This window comes from Xiphophorus hellerii, chromosome 8 (genome assembly GCF_003331165.1).
Source record: "Xiphophorus hellerii strain 12219 chromosome 8, Xiphophorus_hellerii-4.1, whole genome shotgun sequence".
NCBI lineage: Eukaryota > Metazoa > Chordata > Actinopteri > Cyprinodontiformes > Poeciliidae > Xiphophorus > Xiphophorus hellerii.
The window spans coordinates 28869840-28891999 of NC_045679.1; the positions used below are offsets into that span (position 1 = coordinate 28869840).

The 22160-nt window shown below is 35.8% G+C and overlaps 2 protein-coding genes across 2 annotated transcripts in view; both read left to right on the forward strand.

Annotated features, from left to right (window-relative positions):
* Positions 1 to 1851, forward strand: part of tln1 (talin 1) — a 73530-nt gene extending 71679 nt beyond the window's left edge. Inside the window, exon 57 of the mRNA XM_032569308.1 lies at positions 467 to 1851. Within this exon, the coding sequence (XP_032425199.1) occupies positions 467 to 601 (135 nt within the window). The 3' untranslated portion in view covers positions 602 to 1851. The remainder of the gene's footprint in view (positions 1 to 466) is intronic.
* A 3425-nt stretch (positions 1852 to 5276) lies between these two features.
* On the forward strand, positions 5277 to 21343 carry tpm2 (tropomyosin 2 (beta)). Its single transcript, XM_032569030.1, has 9 exons — positions 5277 to 5532; positions 11718 to 11843; positions 13564 to 13697; positions 14018 to 14135; positions 14810 to 14880; positions 16432 to 16507; positions 18193 to 18255; positions 20162 to 20231; positions 20977 to 21343. The coding sequence occupies exons 1-9, from the start codon at positions 5419 to 5421 to the stop codon at positions 21057 to 21059; spliced, it is 855 nt and encodes a 284-aa protein (XP_032424921.1). The 5' UTR covers positions 5277 to 5418; the 3' UTR covers positions 21060 to 21343.
* The last annotated feature ends 817 nt before the right edge of the window (positions 21344 to 22160 follow it).

The following is a 22160-nucleotide window of genomic DNA, read 5'->3' on the forward strand; positions in this document are numbered from 1 at the left end:
CATATTAATTTACTGAATATGACTTGATTTAAAGTATTTACACATGTTTACAGAATCTGAAAATGGAGCTAAATGAGAATGTTTGAACCTTGTATCACTGCATGAGTATTGATCCACAGTGATGTTCTTGGCTAACTGTGTTGATAACTCTTGGCTAAAAAAAGTAAGCCTCCATTTCAAGTCATTTTACACCCCAGGGAAACAGAAAGTCGTGTGTTCCTGGCTCAAAGTTCTCAGAAACTCATCACCTTGAAGAAGCAAAATGATAACTTAAGAAAATTTTTAAGTGACATTTACTTTGTTGGGAAAGTTTGGAATTTCAGTAATTGTTTATTTAGTACTATATTAGCTTTCATAAGCCTAAACTCAATGCTATCCTTAGAACAGAATAAATGTTCACTAGTTTCATTTTCTGATTGATCTGTGAGTTTGAAGCTGCTCTGATAATCTCTGGTGGATCTTTCAGATTATCGCCGCTCAGGAGGAGATGCTGCGGAAAGAAAGGGAGCTGGAGGAGGCAAGGAATAAGCTGGCCATGATCCGAAAGCAGCAGTACAAGTTCCTCCCCTCAGAGCTGAGAGAGGATGGCCAGGACCAATGAGAGTGTGGGGGGAGGTGCCAACAAACCGCAAATCAGCTACGCAAGTCATTGTGAAACGCTCAGGACCTAATGATTCAGATCAGATCAATTCTAACATCAAGTCAAACTCTGTCTACAGTAACATATCCAAATGCTTTAACAGTAGATCAAAACTATGCTAAATAGTATATCATGACAGTGATAATAAATGTTTGCTTATACTGAGACATATGCTTTCACGTGATAATTAAGTTATGTATGCTTCTAATTATATATGTTTATATTCCTTAGAAAGTGAGTCTTTTTTACTCTTCTGTGATCTTGATGTGAGGCTTTAGAAAGCCGTAGCAGTTCATTCCTCTGCCCTTCTCTCTTGGACTCTGTTACATCGCATTGCTATGAAAATGGAATATTATGGCAGGTTTATCCTTCAGTGACAATCTATGCAAAGTTTCTAAGCAGATTTTTATGTTTTATTTTTAGATGCATATCTAAAATATATATATATATGCATTTTCTTGTGTCTGAACACACTTCCAAAGACTATTGATATGTAGGTGGTAGTTAGTAATAGATGTTTCTGCCATTTTGTCTGAGTATTTTCTTTTTACTGTACAAAAACTAAGAAAAATAAAAGGTTTGAATTTTACAGTTTAGAACAAGACTATTTTAAACAGATCAGTTAAAAATCCGTATTTTTAACTGAATGAAATAAAATGTGTTCAACAGATGTGATTTTTGAGTTAGTATTTAGACTAGGATCTGATTGGAGGACTTGTTGGTGTAGTGAGTATGAAGCCATATATTTAATGTCCAAAACTTTCACATCAGTCTGATGTGTGCTGGACTGATGTTTATTGATCCATTCCACTCAAATGTGTGCCAAACATGTCTGCCAGAGGTGTGACACACATCTGGACTAATATGCTCATGTTCAGCTGTTTTTAGAAACATACATCATTGTTAAGAAGAGCAAAATTTGTGCTTAAACGATGTCCCCTCTTTCAAGTTAAGTATTAATGTTTGATGCCATTTGTTCCTAAAGTGCAATAATTTCATCACTCTACTCAATAAAAGCAGAAGTAGTTTTATTTCCTTTGGAGTGTTTAAAACTAACCATCCAGTGTGCCATGCATAGGTTTGTCATTCATCCTTCAAACTTTTTTTTATAGACCATGATTTTATTTGACTTATTGTTGGAATGCAGGTGAAGAGTATTTCTACCCAATGGACACTGTCATACACAATAAAGCCTATTTTCACTGAAATTATTCACATCTGTTTCTTTACTTTTTTCCTCTCATTTAAGACACAAGTTATCCTCTGACTTCTAAGAGAAACTTGTTTGGAAAATTACCAATGAAAATGCTGATAGCTTTTTTATTGTAAAAAGATTAATATAGTGAACCACATCCTGTCTCTAACACACCTGTTTCTTCTATTCAGTATTTCATAGCACTTGGAATTTGGTTTTTACTGTACTATTATATGTCTCTTTGATGTTGGGATTATCTCTAATCACAGGCCACCGTAGTTCATGCTAACTCTCCTATTGAACTCTAGGGGCTTTGAAGAACTCGGTTCTAATAACTTCAGTGGATTCCCATGTGCATCACAATACTGTGGTCAGGTATTCTGTTTGCCTCTTGTTTTTCATTCTAAATTGTTTGTCACCCTATTATTGTATCTGCTTTTCACCCACTCAGTTGAGAAAGCGATTCTTTTCTATTCTCACATTTGAGCAAGGTTGAGGTCAGAGAAAGCCATGAAGCTTAATGTTTGGATTTGGATGGAATAAATTAAAAAAGGCAATGTTTTTGTTTGAGTTTATTGTCTCATTCAAAAAACAAGTTGTGTCCAGAATTCCACCACCTACATGCTGATGTGAAGGGAAACTGTATAATTTGGAAAAAACAAAAGATGTCATAAATGAAATAAAGTGAACAGCTGTTGTTGGAGTTGTGACTGCCACTAACACTCTGACAACTTAGAAGATGGCTAAATAAAGCATCTGTTGCTACAATTGAAGAAGGTAGTTGATGCTTCTTATTAGTTGATGAGGCACTGTTTTTGGACTCAAAGTTCAAACTATGAGTTTCAGATGTGAAAATCCCTGAACCTTGGAAGCTCCAAGGTTTCAGCTAAAGATCCTGTAAGACCTGGAGGAGAGCAGACCAGAGGAATCCAGCACACTTCACAGAATTTGGACAGAGATCTGTAGAATATGGTGGAATAACATCATGTAAACACACTCACACAAAACACACATCATCTGTAGGATGTATAGAAGCAGAACATTTGCAAAAAAAAAGAAGCTTAAACCCCTTAATTTCTTTTAATATTTTATATTAAGCTCAGATTTTTAGGTTTAAATAAATAGCTTACCAACACGTTTAACTGGAAGTAATACTGTTGTATTGAGTGACTTAGTCAAATTCCAGACTTTAATTTTTAAAGTTTGAGAAAATATGGAGGGAGCAAAAGATTAGGGTGACATCAAAAAGAAATTATTGGGGGACATGATTCTAAAAATATGTGATGCTGAAATTGAACGAGTGACAGAAATACAGTTTTTAATGATTATCGACTATAATCAACTTGGAGACAATATTAAATACATAAAGTAAAAGACCGCAAAAACAATAGCAATTTTCTATAGAAGTATAATCAATTATAAGGCTTTACATATAACTTACAGTTCCCTTATGCTGATATATATCATTGTGTGGAATTATGGCGTTTCACGCATAAAGCAAATACACCAATAAATGACAAACACGAGCCATAGGAGTTATTAATAAGACTGGTTGCTGTGAACATACAAATCCAATGATCTGCTATTATGAAATATGGTTTAATTAATTATAAAATAATGCAAATAATATTTAGAGCAAAATTAAGCTTACTCCCAGTTCAGATGCAATTTTTTACATTTATTTTAAAAAAAACATAACATAAATCAAAATGTTTGAGACATGTTTGTAAATATACAAACAACTAAAAAATGTGGAATTATTATGAAATGATGCAAGCACAGACTTAATAGTGAAAACATTACTAGAGATTGTGAAAGAAAATATTTAGTGGTTACAAGGGCAAATAACTTCAAATTGTGTTGTATCTGTTTTGGTTTTGAATCGTTTTTTCCCTTTTATGTTTCTGTTTATTGACTTAAATATAAGAAGTGATATGTTTTTAGATTTTTTATATTGTAATGATTGAAGTGGTAATTTTGTTTAATTTGGCATGTAAGACACATCAAATTAAACTAAATGACTGTATCTTTTCAGTCAAGTTGTTTAAATTGGTGGTGTGTTTTGAGGTATGGATAACAAGTTATTGGATAAATGACTGAATAAGTAAGAAAAACAATCAATAAATCCAATAAAACTTTTTTTCAAAAATAAAAAAATTGAAACAGATATTCTTTTTTTTTTTTTTTTAAATCTGATGCTCTTTGTATCATTTTCTTAAAATGTCTCATCTACTGTAGTCTGGTTAAATAAAAACATTTTTATATTTAAATCTGCAAGGATAGGAATGATTTTGGACATAATTGTACAATCAGAAACCTCTATGTATTTCATTAGAATTTTATACAAAAGGTTAATGCAAAATAGCCAATAGCTGTAAAGTGAAGAAAGCAGAAAATGAGAAATTATTTGAATATTTTACAAAAAAAAATCTAAAAAGGTTGATTTGCATTTTGCCTAGCTCTTTCATTTTAATAGCCTTAAATAATAATAAAAACAAGACCAACGAACTCAGAAGTCAAGGCAAGAATAAAGTTGTGGAGACATTTAAAGCATTTGTATATATATATATATATATATATATATATATATATATATATATATATATATATATATATATATATATATACTGTATATATGTACAGTACAGACCAAAAGTTTGGACACATCTTCTAATTCAATGGGTTTTCTTTATTTTCATGACTATTTATAAGACAATAAATCCCACTTATTAACCTGACAGGGCACACCTATGAAGTGAAACCATTTCAGGTGACTACCTCTTGAAGCTCATCAAGAAAATGCAGAGTGTGTGCAAAGCAGTAATCACAGCAAAAGGTTGCTACTTTGAAGAAACTAGAATATAAGGGGTATTTTCAGTTGTTTTACACTTTTTTGTTTAGTGCATATTTCCACATGTTATTCATAGTTTTGATGCCTTCAGTGTGAATCTACAATGTCAATAGTCATGAAAATAAAGGAAACTCATTGAATTAAAAGGTGTGTCCAAACTTTTGGTCTGTACTGTGTATATGTATATATATATATATATATATATATATATATATATATATATATATATATATATATATATATATATATATATATATATATATATATATATATATATATATATATATATATATTCACATATGCTTTATAATTTCACATATGCTTTATAATGAAACGAGAATGGGAGAATTGGGCTGCAAACCAAACAAGGATCGCATTAATTGAGGAGCAGCAAAAGAAGGTGTGGAGTTTTTCAGGATGTAAGTTGTGCAGCTGTGTCTTACGCTGAATGATGACACATCAGACCTGTTTCATTCACACGCACAGTGGGCAGCGCTGGCTGTCTAAATATGGACAATGACTGGTGCTGAACTATGTGGTTGGAGCGGCTGTAGCTGTGGCCTCCCACAGCTACAGCCCCTCGGTGGAGGTGGGGGGTGTCCATCTGAGAGCTGTTCCAGAGTCTCTCAGTAGTCTACATCTTCACAGAGTGTCCTCTCCTCCTGTTGGTCTCCATCCGGATAACCAAGTCCTCTTCTCTGCTCTGCTGAGAGCCAGGCAACAAACGCAACCATGGAGGCCATCAAGAAGAAAATGCAAATGCTGAAGCTGGATAAGGAGAATGCGATAGACCGGGCAGAACAAGCAGAGGTTGACAAGAAGGGAGCCGAGGACAAATGCAAACAGGTGGGGCCAAAAAGCAACTTAGTTTCACCAAAAACAGCATCTTCTCTTACACCGTCTATTGTGCACTCTCTGCTGAACATATTAGCATAAAAATATTAGTGAAGAAATGTTGCAGGAAAATACCTCCTCTATTAATCTACAAACAAAACTATCATCAAAGCAAAGGACAGAAAGCTGCGTGTAAGAGGTTTCAGATTTTAAAGGATGTAGCTGTGAAAACAACAAAGATCATTTTACACTCTTGAAATCCAACAGTAAAACATTGAAGCAGCCAACACTTTGATGTTCTCCTTAACACGGTACCAGAAGATCTTGGAAGCACCAAAATTTAATTTCTCTCATTAACAAGCAGTTTGTCAGAGACTCAAACAATTCTCAAAATTTGGGGATTTGGGGATGTATTTATTAATTTTTTTTCTACTTAATGAAAAAAAAGTAGAAAAAAATAAATAAATACTTTTTATTTAAAAAATGAATCTTCAATCAGTGCAAGAGAACTAGATTCAGATTCTGGTCGCAACTTTTTTTATGCATTTATTAAAACATAAATCTCAAGACATGAGATCAGAGCCCTCATCACTAGTTTTGATAGATTATATTCTGGAGCCTCTGGCTCAACATATAGTCGTCTATGAGAGAAGATTTTACTGACTGGAGGCAAACAAGCTGCACACCTTATCCTGTTTCTTAGAGTTCATTTATAACGTTATATCTGAAGCAAAGATGACAAATTTAAATCAACAGTAAACCAACAAATCATTATGCTAATAAAGGAGTTGGTCACTGGCTCTTCCAGGTTGGGTGTCATCAATATCTATCTTCTAAATTCCAATATTACAAAGTGGGGGGAAAACCCCCACAAAATAATAGTTTCTTTATTAAAATATGAGATTTAGATTCTACATACAAATTCAATAAATTAGAACATTATTATAAAATATTATTATTATTATTAGAACATTATTATAAAGATACATTACCTAAAGTAACTACTTATCTATATAAAGATAAGTAGTTACTTTAGGTAACTACTCTAAAGTAGGCTTTATTTATGTTAATTATGACAATATTCTGTTAACAACTAATGAAAATCTGACATTTAAATAATATTTATATTTCACCAGATCAATTAAAAAAACTATTTTTAAAAACACAAATGTAGGTTTAATGAAAAGTATGTGTAATACTGATGATTAAGTATTAAGCAAAGATTCCAAAATTCATATTTTTATTAATTTCTACAAACTGAAATAAGAGAAGTGCTCTGTTGTGTAGTTGTGGTGTGTTGTGCTGCCTCTTGACGTGACCTCTCTATGGATGAAACTGATTTCAGGAGCTTGTATCTGGGTTCTTGTTCTTTTGGACACAAACAGAAGTTCTTGATCATAGGTGAGGGTCAGAAAATAGACTGTAAAATCAGGAACTGCTTTCAGATGAGGCTGTCTTCATTAGGGTTTGTTACTGTGGATCAGTCTGCTGCCTTTTCATATCCTGCCAACGTTCCTCAATAAGACACCAAGATACCGGATTTCGTCTTTGAGGGAAAGATGATTCCCACCTTGAAGCAGTGAAGAGAAAACAAATCCATGGCCAAACTTATTTATAATTCTTGACTGAATGCAGATCAAATGATTATTTGCTATTTTTCTTGAACAATTCTGAAAAAACTGAATTTTGTGCATAATACAGCTGCATGATCTGCTCAACAGATTCCCCCCAAACACTGACATCAGTCACAGAGAACTGATGTCAGTTGGCATTTCATTTTCACACATTATTAAGTTGAAAATATTACCAGTTTTAAGACCTCTTGGCTAGGCCATGATTAGCTAAGTTCCATTCTTCAAACTCACTACATTGGTTGGGAACAACCTTGTTTTTGATCAGTGCTTCTGAGTCAGTCTCCAGATTCTGTTACCCAACCATCCACTACATCATGGATGGTTGGGTGACAGATAGATAGATCAGCCTACAGGTTCTGTAGAATGAGTTGGTAGTTTATATGATGTGTTTGTTGTTATAGGATGTGTTAGGAATTTATAAAATGATTTTTGTTTGGTATAGGAAGTGTTGGTAGTTTACATCTTATGTTGGTAGCTGATGTGCGAATTTATGAGCTTGTCATGAGACAGACTAATATATACAAACATTAGTTGAAATACCCGAAACACAAAAACTCTTTCTTTTATTTATGTTCTCTTTTTATGTGGGCATCAGAATGTCTTCAGGCCGATAGATGAACTGACCCTAACGTTCCTCTTGAGGCAGGACAGTTCCTAGCACTGTTTGCAAGCACTGACCAAAAAAGCTGAATGATGGACCAGGCTATTATGTTGTGTCAGTTTTTGTTGAAAGGTACCATGATGCTTTAAGCCACATTCACCATCAGTTTATGCATCCATTATTTCACCCTACTGATTCTGATGTTTGCTTCACATCTGATCTGCTCTGAGAAAACATGAATTCTCTCATTGCGTTGATCTTGTTCAGTTCTGATCACCAAACCCACCTCAGTGGGTCATTTGCATCAGGACACAGGCTGTGAACTGCACCACACTGACACTTTACAGAATAAATATGCACTGAAAACCTTTTATCAAACTTTACATAAAACCCTGTTGTTTCTTTCTTAATTTAGAAAGAAAATCATTCAAAACTGCACAAGTGAACAGCAAACCTACGTAACTCTCCTGTTTAGAAGCATGGCTTTGTGCACTAAAGCAATTTTTACATCCCACAATTGCAGAGTAGTGAGCAGCCTTATGTCAGCCAGAGTCTTTTTTCATTCTTTAAGTTTGTTTTCATTCAGTTTTTTTCATTGACATATCAACAAGGCATCTACAGCTCTTTTCCACTTTGACTGCAAAGACTACACATAATAACTGTTCAATGGATTTGCTTTTGATTTAGAAACACAGACCTGGACAGGATTCTTCCCTATGGGACTGTTCTTCAGGTGCCTTTCAGAAACAGGAAGTTAAATAAAAAACTTCTGACCTCTGACCTCTGACCTCAGAGAAGGATGGTTGTTCAGTTAATAATCTGATCCAAGCCAACCAGTGTTGAGCATCACATTTGCTATTGCCAAACTATGTTTTCATTGGTCATTTTTTCAAATATTGACATTATTAAACATTCAGCATTGCTCAAGTTTTGTCTCTGAATGTCATGACAAAATTGTCAAAAATAATTTTAGAATCATTTATGTCTTCATTCAGATGTGCATGACATCACAAGCAGACTGGATTGTGCTTTCTCTGTAGTTTTCACGCCGTGGATCATCTGCCTGAAAGATGAACAGATTTTGTCGACTGCAGCTGGTGATAGTTGGGTCAGTCTATCCACTCAGGAGTCTCATTGATTTTAAGCACTTTTTTCTGTAAGTCAGAGAATGACAGTCTGTTGGAGGAGACAAGCACTGTTTGATAAATCCTGAAAGGCCTTTACTTGTATAGTCCTTTATTACGTCCAGGCAACCCCAAAGTGCTTCACTCTCCATCCAGTAATTCACACATTCACACTGATGATAGTGAGCTACTGGATAGTAACCACTGGTTCCCTGAGGCAGGGAGAGACCAGAAGGAAAGACAGGTGACACAATGACAGAACCAGCATCCTTACAGGACAAACATACAGCCCCGAGTTGCTAATTTAACATTAAACTAGCAACTCTTTATTCTAAGCAACATTTTAATCCATTCATATTTCTGCAGCAGCAGAACTGAGATGCTTCATCTGCAGCAGCAGCAGCATTAGGTTGGTTAAAGAGATGATGCCACCACCCAGCAGGCGGATTACTGCTGGGCTGTTACTTTCTCTAGTTGCATCTGACAAGATCAGGTAGCAGTGTATTTGTAAGTGACATTATTTTAACCTCAGATCTCATTGTTCCCAGAGGAATTCAACTGGGAGTCAGAAGATGTCCTACACTTCTGCATTTCTTTGTTTAGGAGTATTGAAATTTGGAATGTCTATTTCTGTGTTCCCTCTGCAGACCTCCACCTTCTTTGAATTGTTGCTGTGGGTTAGGGAGGCTGGACTCTATTTGTGAAGCAGAAACCTTAGATGGCTGGAGGCTGGGGGAGGATGCCACAGCTCAAATGGAAAGGACATTTGTTCTGGGACATTGTCACCAGGCCTTTAACTCTGCTTTACCCCAGGCTTTTTATAGTTCTTTAAGCTGCAACTGTCTTTGAGATGAGTCACTGGTCAACAAAAGGACAAATTAAATCTACAGCAGATGGTAATATTCTAAACAACATTTTAACATCAATCTTTGTGAAATGGATTATTTGAATCATGAAATAAAGAAGGTTCTGTTGTTAGATCTTTGCATTGTTATTTGTTGCTGTGTGTTCAGATTTTAACCTGTAGTTTGGTGAAACTTGGCTAAAACATTAACTTTCTCTCACTGTGTTTTCCAATCATCAAGGTTAATAGTAATTGATGGTCACAGAAGTGTGATGCATGTTCTTTGAAGATGAATCAGGACCATTACTCCTTTTCCATTTTGGGGTTTATTGGTTATTTATTGGTTATTTGTTTAATTAATTAATTTAATTGATTGATTATCAATAAACCCCTTTTATCCATGTAATGTTCCAAATTAGCACATTCAGCTATTACGCTGTGTAAAGAAGTCACACATAAAAGTAGCAGTGATAAACTTCTATTTTCATATCACATTGCCTATGTTTATGTCCGAAAGCAAGTGTTTTCCTTTAGTTTCTATTCTATTTAGTTTCTATTCTATTCCCCAAAATGTACTGGCAGAACAAACAGACCAAGCTTAGCTCTGCCTCTGGGTTTTCCACAGACATCATAGTTCCTCTTACTGGTTCAGAGGTGAATCCTTAGGAAGGAGCAGTGGTGGAGAAAGCACTCGTCAAGCACTGTACTTAAGTCAAAGTACAAGAAAACAGATGGAGATGTACTCTGGCAAAAAGTACCACAAAAACATTTTTGTTTGTTTTCATGAGAGGATACTCTGGGAAGGCACAGCATCTTCAGTCAGAGGCTTCTTCAGACTCAGTGCAGTACAGACCACTGCAGGAGATCTTTCCAGCCAACAGTCATCACCATTTTTAATAACTCTTTGAAGAATCTAAATTAATGAGTTACAACATTTAATTTCCCTTTGGAATTAATGAGATTATTTTATTTGAACATAAGCCAGTACTTGCTTGTAAGAATACTTAAAAGTAGTTGCTGAATTTATTCTCTACAATGGTCTATAATATCATTTAGTGTGCCTTTGTATATATTCTATATATTTATTAAATACATCAGTGGTGCCTTTTTTCATGAACAAGGCTGCAGAAAATTAATGTTTTAATTATGTTTTCGCTCTGTGACACAGTTCACACTTAGACTTTAGATTCTGTGCATCAGAATTTCAGGGATGACCTGCAGCAATAAATGCTATTAAGCAATACAAGAGGAATGATTATACATTTGAAAGTTTTTATTAAACACAAATCAAAACCAATGTGTTGTTTTAGCTGCAGTAAACTCATTGAAGTTTAAGGTGTTTGCCTAAAAATAGGGCAACTAGACTCTCCTATCAAAGAACGGATCATTTCACTAATATTTTAACTCCAGTTTGTCATCAATTAATAAACACTCAATGTAACATGTAATGCAACACATTATAGAAATGTAAATCTATCCTACTTTGTGCAGTTCCATAATACAATCCTACAGATTCACCATTAGGTGTTTTCTACTGTAATAATAATGCAAATATTTCATTTTAAAGTAAATGAAATTCTACTAAATTTCACCGTACTGAGACATTATTAAATGTTAATACCTCTGTAATAAAACTGTTACATCATAGAAGCATCATACATTTTTGTAACATACAAATTTATAATGAAATAGAAACTTACATTTGAGCATTTTTAAAGATAGTTTCAAAAGGTAAAAAGCTTTCATTTATCTATTTGATATACTGCAAATCAAATATGCATTTTAATAAATAGATCAAACTTCATCTTAAAAATGCATAAGGAAACTGAGATCAATAGGTAGAAAATCTGATCTTATTAATTTAAACATTGATGTTAAGTTTCTTCTGCTGGAAGATTTTAAATGAAATAGTTTTAGTAGAAAATCTTACATGAAAATACAATCTTCTAGACCCTTTAATCACGCTGTTAGCTGTCTGTGTTTGTGTCCTGCAGCTGGAGGAGGAGCTGCTGGGCCTGCAGAAGAAACTCAAAGGAGTAGAAGATGAGCTGGACAAATACTCTGAGTCTCTGAAGGATGCCCAGGAGAAGCTGGAGCAAGCAGAGAAAAAGGCAACGGATGTGAGTGGACTGCAGAAAAGTAGTAACAGTGTTACTGAATGTCTAGTATACCTTCTTAAACTAGTCTTTTGTTAAAAAAACAGGACTCTGGTTACAGACACAGCTCAGCATGATTTACAAATTTTTACCATTTCCTGTTTACCTCCACAGAACTTCCAATAATATCTATGATGTAACGATTAGTTCCTGTAAAAACTGCTGATTCCTCCTGCGGGAGACAGCAGCTGCACAGATGGCATCAGAACAAATAATACTGTCAACATTCCAAGGTCACCATCATAGCCTTGTTGAATAAGATAGACACATACAGGAAGACTCTGAAAGTCTAGTTAGTTCCAGTTGCAACAACATCTATGCGATTTCCCTTTGGAATGAATAAACCTTTATCAGTTTGATTTGTACTGAAATAAAATACTGGAATTATACTGTCTGCAGCAAAATAGGGACGTTTTAAGAAGTTTGGTTATCTGTAAATTAAATATTCGGTTATCATCAAGAGGCAAAAGTTACAAGCGGACAGTGTGATTCATATAATGACAAATTGCCCAACCTAATCAAAAATATAGTTCATATGACTTAAACTTAAAAATGAGCCTTTTGAAGTTTATATTAACATTATTTTGAAATTACAACGGGGGAACTTTCCGGAGCAGTTGCCATGGAAACGCCGTGACGCCGTTGGGAAGCTTGGGGCTGAACTTTCACGGAATGGCGACCTTAACATCCATAGACGCTGTTAGGAGGAAAATCCAGAACCTGCAGCAGCAGGCTTACGAGGCGGAGGACCGGGCCGATCTCTTCCAGACGGAGGCGGACATGGAGAGGCAGGCCAGAGAGAGGGTAACCACCAGGACCGGACCGTCCGGCCTCCAGGGGGCGCTGCTCGGTCACTGGCTCATTTATTCGCCATTAGGTTTGAGGGCCAAGATCATATTCAACCTGATCATTAATAATTTTAATTTAAATGGTCTAACTAATCTAACTTTGTCATTTAGTTCATGAACTCTACAGTGTCGTCACAGCCGGTCTGCTCTATTTGTAAACAAACTCCTCAGACATATCAGCGGATTCTAATGTAACAGAATTGATTCAGCCAGCAGCAGAGGAGTTTAAAATGAATTTAAAAAACCAGGTAGCAGAAACTCAGCCACACAACACTGAGATTTTCTGTACATTTATTCATTCATTGGATTTTTCATCAATTACTGAACTGTAACTAAAGGGTATTACTGGGAGAGAACACAAACAAGCAACATGTTACGTTATGAAGTGTTGGCACACTATTGATCAAAATGCATCAATAGTGATGCATTTTGATGCATCACTATCAGCCTTTCCTTACCTTTGAATTTGCTACCTGTTTGAAACAATAATATTTTGTTTACAATCATATTCTGAAAAGACAATTTATTAGAAATTCAGTTTAACTTAACAAAGTCAATGTTCAGCTTTTATTCTGGTGAAGAAAATGTTAACCTTTACCTGTAAAAGAGCCCAAGGTCTTTAACATAAGTAAAGAGGCATCTGCTCATTTATTCAGACATTTGAGCTCCCAAAGGTGATCTGCTCAGAATGTTTCTCAGCAAACAGGGAGAAAGTCAGAGGTTAGAAACTAATTCTTGGAGGAAATTGCTTTTGTGGATATCAGGGTCTATTTGTTATTTAGGGTCACTGTTCATCTTTACTGAGGCTTACACCCAGAGTGTTTCTGTTCCTGCAGGCGGAGGCAGAGGTGGCGTCTCTGAATAGACGCATCCAGCTGGTGGAAGAGGAGTTGGACCGAGCTCAGGAGAGGCTAGCTACTGCTCTGCAGAAGCTGGAGGAGGCAGAGAAAGCCGCAGATGAAAGCGAGAGGTGAAGAGCTTCCTGTTGATCTGCTCTTATCACTATTCTTTACTTTTGCTTTTTCAACTTATTTTTCTGGGACCAAGAAATACAAAATATTTAGGTTCTATAGTTTAAAAATTAAAGTACATTGCATTACTGGTTCATGCACAAATAAAATCGGAAATAAAACACTAAGTAAGAAAAGTGTGACTAGAGCCAGTTGTCTGATCTGTAACACAGAATGTGAAATGTTTAGGTTTTTTCTGGTAGAGAGAAATGTATTCCAAGCTGGCGAATACTGCACCATGTCCTACCTGACCAGCGTTTACGTCTGTTTTTCTCTTCAGAGGAATGAAGGTGATAGAGAACAGAGCAACAAAAGATGAAGAGAAAATGGAAATCCAGGAGATGCAGCTGAAGGAGGCCAAACACATTGCTGAGGAGGCGGACCGTAAATATGAAGAGGTGGGACTAATTCTGCACATTCTTTCTGTTTAGAGTTTAGCGAAGGATTACATTTAAAGATGGAATTACAATTTTAGTATCACTTAGAAATACTAATACATCAAAATACCAAGCCCTAGCACCGCAGCAAGTCCACCTCTGAATGGTTCAAAACACAAAACTGAACCTGCAACCCACTGATTACAGGATGAACTTCAACCACCAGCCAATTAAAGAGCTGCTAATTTAACATAATACCTCCAACTTCAATTCTTCTGGCATCAGTTGGCATGTGAACCAGACAAGATTTGTGCTGCAGATTGCAGACAATGAATCATCCAGCAAGTATTAAAAGTGTCTTATAAAGAATTAGACGTGACGCCATCTGTCTTGATTTAGAATGGGATAAAGATTCAAACTACAACAGCAAATCTCTAACAGAATGGCTAAACAAGACTCCACAATGGACCAGTCAAAGTCCAGAAACAGTTCTTAAACCTTAGAATTAAAAGAGGATAGTTTTCCTTTTTACCCTGTTTTTAAAATTCAGTAAATAGATAATAACTTCTTATTCACTTTGATCAGGATGAGGTCACAGTAAACGACTGGTTCTAAAAGTCAGAGTTGAGGTATCGTACTCAACAACATGAGCAGGTTTTGTGTGGAATGACGTCAGGGCCTGAATATATTTGCAGGTTGCACGTAAACTGGTGATTCTGGAGGGAGATCTGGAACGCTCAGAGGAGCGTGCTGAGGTGGCTGAGGCGTAAGTATCATGATCACCTACAGCATGACCTGCAAACCAATTGGATCTGATTATGGTGGCCACACAGATAATAAATAAATACATAAATAGATAAATAAAAACTTAACAGTAGCAACTTTTTCTACAAATGGCAGGCTCAGTTAGGTGATTTGATTTCTGAATGTACATTTGTTTTATTTTGCATTCCTACACTTGAACAGCATTAAAAATACCCCAGTCACACATGTTTTGTTGTGTTTTTGTGAAATGTGCATGAAAGCATGAAAGCATGAATGCATTCTTGTTTCCTGTCTGACACTTCGCCCCATCGTGGACTAAACCCCTAGGCGAGTCAGGGAGCTTGAACAGGAGCTCAGGCTTATGGACCAGAATTTGAAGTTGATGATGTGCGATGAGGAAGAGGTATTTGATGCATCTTGCATTAGCCTTCTTATTCCTGCTTGTCAATTCTGTTTAATTTGCATGTTTTCTCTTCCTCTCCATCCTTTACTTAATACTTCATAATTTTGTTTGGTATTAATATTTTTTTAAATACTGTATGAAAAGTTCTGATCAAACAATATTTTTTGACAAAATGAAGATTTAGTTTTAATAAGAAATGGTTACCATTTGAGATGCCATGCAGGTGCAGCTCATTAATCTATTTTTGTTTTTCCTCTTATGACTACATTTAATTTTAGGTGGTTTTATTAAAACATTTAACTACAAATATGGACATATTTTCTTCAATATCTGACCAAATTTTTTCAGATTAGTTTAACTCAGTTTACATAGAACCAATTCGCCACAAATACATCCTAAATTTTTTATGTTTGTTGTCATGAGCCAATATCAATTCATATCTACTCAGGATATTGAGGAGTACATTTTATTTTTTAGCTGAGGCTCTTTAGGTCTCTTGGCATGGGCGAAAGTCCTAGAGGTATGAGGGGGGTTTGGTTCTGACCCCCAATCTAGGAAAAGTCTAGAATCCTTTCTATTTAAGATCAGCCATGATCCAGGACATGGAAAAATCAGAAAAGGTTTCAAAATAAGGCAGCTTAACAAGTTATAATATAAATGACATATAACTTGTGTTGACAGACACTACAGTAAGTCAATGTTTATGAGGAATTTTATTAAGTGGTGTTACTCATTAAAACATATTTTTGTTTAGAGCATACATTTTTTGAAACATGTAGCAGAGATCTGTTTTTGTATGTTATGCTTTGCCCAATGCTCACCAAAAATGTTTATTAGATTTATTTTGAATATTTTGTAACCTTTTTCTCCAGACTCCCTGGTATTTTACTGAATCTATGGTTCCTTTGCATATTGCTGGACCTTAAACATTATATCCATTGTTTCCAAAGACAATATAATTTACTTCTTCTTAATGTAATAGTCAAACGTATCTAATATTTTATTTTATTTTGACATATATAAAAATTTTGACATATAAAAATGTTTTTGGTCCATCAAATTGCATCTGGTTTGAGCTTCTCACTCGTTTCTGCCTTTCAAATTACTGCCTTTTCTTCTGCTGCTTTTCTTCTTTCCTATGTTGTTCAGTAAATCAGCTGACCTTGAGGAAGAATTGAAAAATGTCACCAACAACTTGAAGTCCCTGGAAGCCCAGGCTGAGAAGGTACAGTGAGAGATGAGGAGGACTTTGCCGCTAACATGATTGGTCAATAAAAAACATGCAAAATATCAAAGAACAACATGTTCATTCAACATCTGCACTGAAAAAAATGAACTTCGGGGGTTATTACATTAACAAAAGAATATCATGTACTTTTAACTAAATAATTTCATGTTTCAAATGAAAACGTGATAAAATCATGTTGGATAAACAAGAAATTCAACAACTTAATGTTTATGAATTTTAATCATGTTGAGATAACATGATTCATTATAGTCAGATTGATCTCCCTCCGAGGAGGGTCTAGCGAGATAATCTCACGAGAGATTATGGAAGATTATGGAAGATCACGCCACATAACTTCAAAGCGGTTTTAGTTACACATTAAACTATAGATATTTGTTTTTCTCTGCAGGGCACTATTGGCATTTAAGAACTGCACTGTAACAAATGGCTGTAAAAACTACAGCATAAAAACACAGTAAGGTGGCTGGGTTTTGAAAATACAGTTCTGTTCTAATTGTTGTGTTCTTTCTACCTTTTCACCCAGTCCTGTCTTGAAACACTTAATGTAATGTAACTTAAAAAATTGTCTTTGAATTAACATAATTAAATCATGGAAAGGATTTCCACATGATTAAATAGCTTTCTTTCAGCATGAAGCATGTTTGTTGAGCTAATTTAATTTTCATGAGTTGGATCAACTTAATTAAGTAGTGTGAAGGTACCACTGTAACATAAGTTGGTTTCTCAGGGCGTGCTGTGGTGGTGCAGGGAGTTAGCACGCCCCATGTTTGAAGGCCTTAGTCCTCGACGCGGACGTCACTGGTTCGACTCCCGGCGACCTTTGCCGCATGTCCTCCACCCTCTTTCCTGTCTGCCTACTGTCGCAAAAAAATACGAGCTACTAGCGCTGAAAAAAAAAAAAAAGTTGGTTTCAACTAATGCAATTTTCTAAATTTGCATTAATCTTAATCAAGTAAAGTAAATTATTTGGTCCAAAACATTGCAAATTAGTTGGGCTGGCTCTTTTAAATTACATTGGGTCCAACTATAGTAAATGAGTTGAATCAACCTTAATAAATTAAATTGAGCCAACACATTTGCTTTAAATTGGAATAACCTTAATAAATTAAGTTGACCTAACACATTTGCTTTAAATAGGAGTAACAGAATCACATGGTGCTGAAATAAAGCAAAGTAAACAGGTGGAAATCCTTTCCATAATTTTTTTATGTTCATCCAAAGAGTTATTTTTTTCAGTGTGCATTGCTGGTTGAGTTAAGATGGTAACGACAACATCACCAGAGAACGATGGTGAGGTTGGTCTATGTTAGGTTGGTGGTAGAAATGTGTTGAAATGCTGACAGAAACCAACATATGAGGAAGAAATAATTCCTGGTCACATTTATGTTACTATACATATACATACAGTATATGAAGTTAGGAAAAGACTTAAATAGTATGACTGTAACATTTTCCAGCTTAATGTTTCAACATTTTGTTATTTTCTTGCATTTTTCTAGATATTCAGGTCATTAGAGTAAAAAAAAAAAAACAACTAAATCTAGATCAAGGATTTGCTACATTGAAAGCTTTCTTTCTCTTTCTCTGTTGATGTTAAAGTTTAGGTTGGAAATGTCACTCCATGGAACTTTTTTGTTTATACTTATTGTTTTGGATTTCAGTACTCACAAAAAGAGGACAAATATGAAGAAGAGATTAAAGTGCTTACAGAGAAGCTGAAGGAGGTGAGAATATTTATCCTTCTATTGCTCTCCCTTTGTTTTTAAACATGTCCCCTAAGTCATGTATGCCCAAATATAAATGTGTGTATATTTCTGCAGGACTCTGAAATTATTTATTTCTAGCTGTCTAAACAAAGAAATTGAAATTAAGTGAAAATAAGACAAAGATGATGGTAAAATGCAAATTTACCTGGGAATCCAGGGTAGGGCCAGTGTTTTTTCATGGGCACACTCAACAACACAAAAAAGAAACAAAAACAGAGCAATGGAGTACTGGAGCATTTAGTATGTTAAGCAAGCCAAAGAGCCACTTTTGGCTCTGGAGCCCTAGGGTCAGCTAGATCCATCTGCTAGATCTAGATCCAGCAGATGAAAACTGTGATCCTGTCTCAGTATGACTTAGGGGTTGCACCAACAATCAACTAGTCGATTCTTTACTCTGCAATGACATTTTACAGAGTTAGTCGACTAGTCGCAATTATGTGACAAAACAAATTTTTCCAAGAAGATGAACTAGGAGCCGTAAATATGTTATGGCCCGACTCTGATGACCGCAACAAGAAACTTGGAGGACACGACAACAAGAAGCATTTTAAGCTCTTCAGAGGCATTTATAAGTAAAATGATTGTCTAGGGGTAATGTGCAGCAGCCCAAGAACCATTACACTAGCGTGTGCCCCCTTCGGCCTGGACCTCCATCGGTGCAGATCTCCCTCAGACATTGACTGGTTGGCCCCCACAGGTCTCAGCCTCTGCTCCCAGGTTTGATCAAGCGACGTCTCCACATGTGGTACATCCGAACCACGAACTGGCTCCCACACCTTGTCAAGCAACTGACGCGCCCCACGCCGGCTGGTTCTGGCTCCGGCTCCGCCTCTGATCCGGGCCTCTGGCTTTCATCTGCTTCTGGGCCTGGATCTCGTCTGCCATGAATGTCATAAACGCTCCTTATATATGTGATCCAAGTGGACACGAGACCATAAACCCAGTAGTGGTGTGCAATTTACCTTTCACTTAGAATAAAACTGCAGGAAAAAATGAAAATAGTCCAAAGTACCAATTCTTTACTGACACATATCATCATAAGAAATTGATTTAGTATTATCTGTTCAGGACAAATAATACTAAATCAGCCCCTGTTTAGAACTGCTCATGCTCCGCTTTTAATTTAATTTAATTTTCTTTCAATTAAAACTTAATTTAATATTAATTCATTTCAATTCAATAATTAATTATTAGATAGACAGTGAAGAGAACTGGCCCACAGACTGTGGGAGTCAGACTCCATAACTAAGTGTCTTGGAAAGCAAAGAGAACTAGTCCTTTGCATGATGAGGAAGTAAAGAAGTTGTATATTTTTATAATGGTTGGTCTTCTACAGAGAGGGTCACTATCATGCCAGCAAAACATTCAGTCCATATTTAGAATGATTAGGTTTCAGGTTGGAAAGAAACATGTATATGAAAAAGCTGGAAATGGAGTTTAAGAAGTTAAATTGCAATCTTCAGAGATCACCTAAATTTACTGTGGTCAGCAAATTTTTGTGTGCGTGATTATTTCACACATCAGATGGTCAGACTGACAACAGAAGTCCTTTGGGTTTCTATTACCATGCAACCAGAAAGATAAAATGTTTGGAAACTCTGTTTCCACCAACACAAACAATCTAATCAGATTGTGCATCAAGTTCCATTGGTGTGTTACCAATTCAGAAATAGTTTTTCTTAGTTCTGCAGAAAATGGTGTTGCTTTCATCGCTATGAAAATGAGTGTTCTACTTTGACTAATATGTGGCATTATTGTGACTGACACATGATATGTCATTTTCATATTACTGTATGGTTTAGTTATTGTGCTGTGCTCAGTTTGCTTGTTACTGTGGGTCATTAACTGTTTGTGTGTGTTCCAGGCTGAAACCCGGGCAGAGTTTGCAGAAAGGTCTGTGGCTAAGCTGGAGAAGACGATTGATGATCTAGAAGGTATGTAATACTCTACCAGGTCTGCTTTCAGTCAGTGTGTCAATAAGACCTTCCAGTCATCCAGTCCTCCCAGTTACCCTTGTGTTTGCAGGCAGCTTTTGCAGATGTAAATCTGTTAGGTGATTGGTTTTAAGCTACAGAAATACTTAGCTTCCCTTTTAGTTGACAGAGTCAGTGTGTGTGTGTGTGACCTTGTTTTTTGTAAGGATCATTTTTCCAACAAATACTACGTTGAGAGGACAGATTTCTTCTGATGGGACCCAAACCCTGGACCCAGGCTTTGGGATGTTTTTTGGTTATAATTTATGTTTAGGACTATGGTGTGAATTGAGTTTTGATTAGGATTAGGGTTAGGCATATACTAGGCATATTTTGCACCTGATAAATTATGCATTATTATTGCCTTTGCAGGATTTTCTAATATTGTGCAGACTGAAACACAGACTGTTACAATCTGTGTTTCATTGTAACAGAAAGAATTTGATCTGTTTCTGCAGCAGCTGCCAGCTAAGGTTAACATCAGCCTGTTGAGTGTCATAAACGTGTCTCATTGAAGTCTATAGAACTTAGTATTTGTATGATTTCAACTTCATTGAAAGGTGTGCCAGATATTATCCTTTAGGGGAATTATTTATTTTGAAGTTGGTCATTTTTTAAACCTTTGTTCTTTTCTCTTTTCTGTTCTTTCATTTCAATGTGTTCCCATTCTTCCCTGTGTTGTCCTCTTGTCCATGTCCTCTTCCAGATGAAGTGTATGCTCAGAAGCTGAAGGGCAAGGCTCTCAGTGAGGAGCTGGACCTGGCCCTCAACGACATGACTACACTGTAGAAGCTTCCTCCCTTCCTCTTCTCCCCTTTTGCCTCCCCATCCTCCCCTGTTGCTTTGCTGGTCTGTTCTTGTTCTGCAGAATTGTTATTGGCTGGAAGATATCTAAACATAATGCAGTAAATTCAGACTTTTTTCCTCTTTCCATTCTTTTTTTCCTTTGAACTTACAGCTAGCTCCTTTCACTACTACCTGTCCTGAGGTCTGGAGTTAATGTCATTTGTATTTATTTAAACCTTCATCTCCCTCCTTTCTGTAATAAAACTTTTTATCCTTATCAAATTCTATATTTTCCCAATTTTACCTTCTTTTTGTGTGACTTGACTTCCAAACGTTAACTTTGCAGTTAGTGTGAGATGGCCAAAACTCAGATACTGGTTTTCTTGACGCTAAATTTCTCAGCATTGTCTTTGTCTGACCACGGGAAAACGTGTGAGAAATGTTGATAAAATGACAATGGCAGGCCACCAGGTGGTTTTATACATGGGGCTCTTTAGTCTTGTTTGGTTTGGTCTGAATTTCATTTTTGGTGGTAATAACAGCACTAAAGTTAGCATCTGTATGAAAAACTACTCAGAACTCGAATAAGGAGCTACTTTGTGGCTTTTAATTAATCAGAATTAACTTTGATTTAATGATTCAAAAAATAAAATTATTTGATCAAACCTGGATTAGAGTACTGTACACACCTCTGATACAATCCTTGTAAAGCTGGAACTCTTGCTAACTAGATGCTAACTTGAGCAAATTATATCCCATTGAACAAAGATTTATATATGAAAAATGTAAAATTGAGCTGCATTGTGGTACATTTGCTACACTGTAAAACATTTGAGCAGCATTTTATTGCATCTACTATCTTCTACTCTTCAAGTCAAATAATTTTAGCAAGTTTTGGATTTTGAACGTGTGAGTTTGTGAAAAATAAACTTTCACAAGTTGTGTTAACTTTTTATTAATTTTGTCAAACCTCCAAGAGTTGAATAAACTAAAGTTGTTAGCTTAGCAGTTAAAAAACTGAAAGAAGAAAAAGACAGGAGTGGGAACTATTTTCCAGAGTGCTTAGCAGCATGTTTTTGTTTCCTGAGATGAAAGTGTGTTACA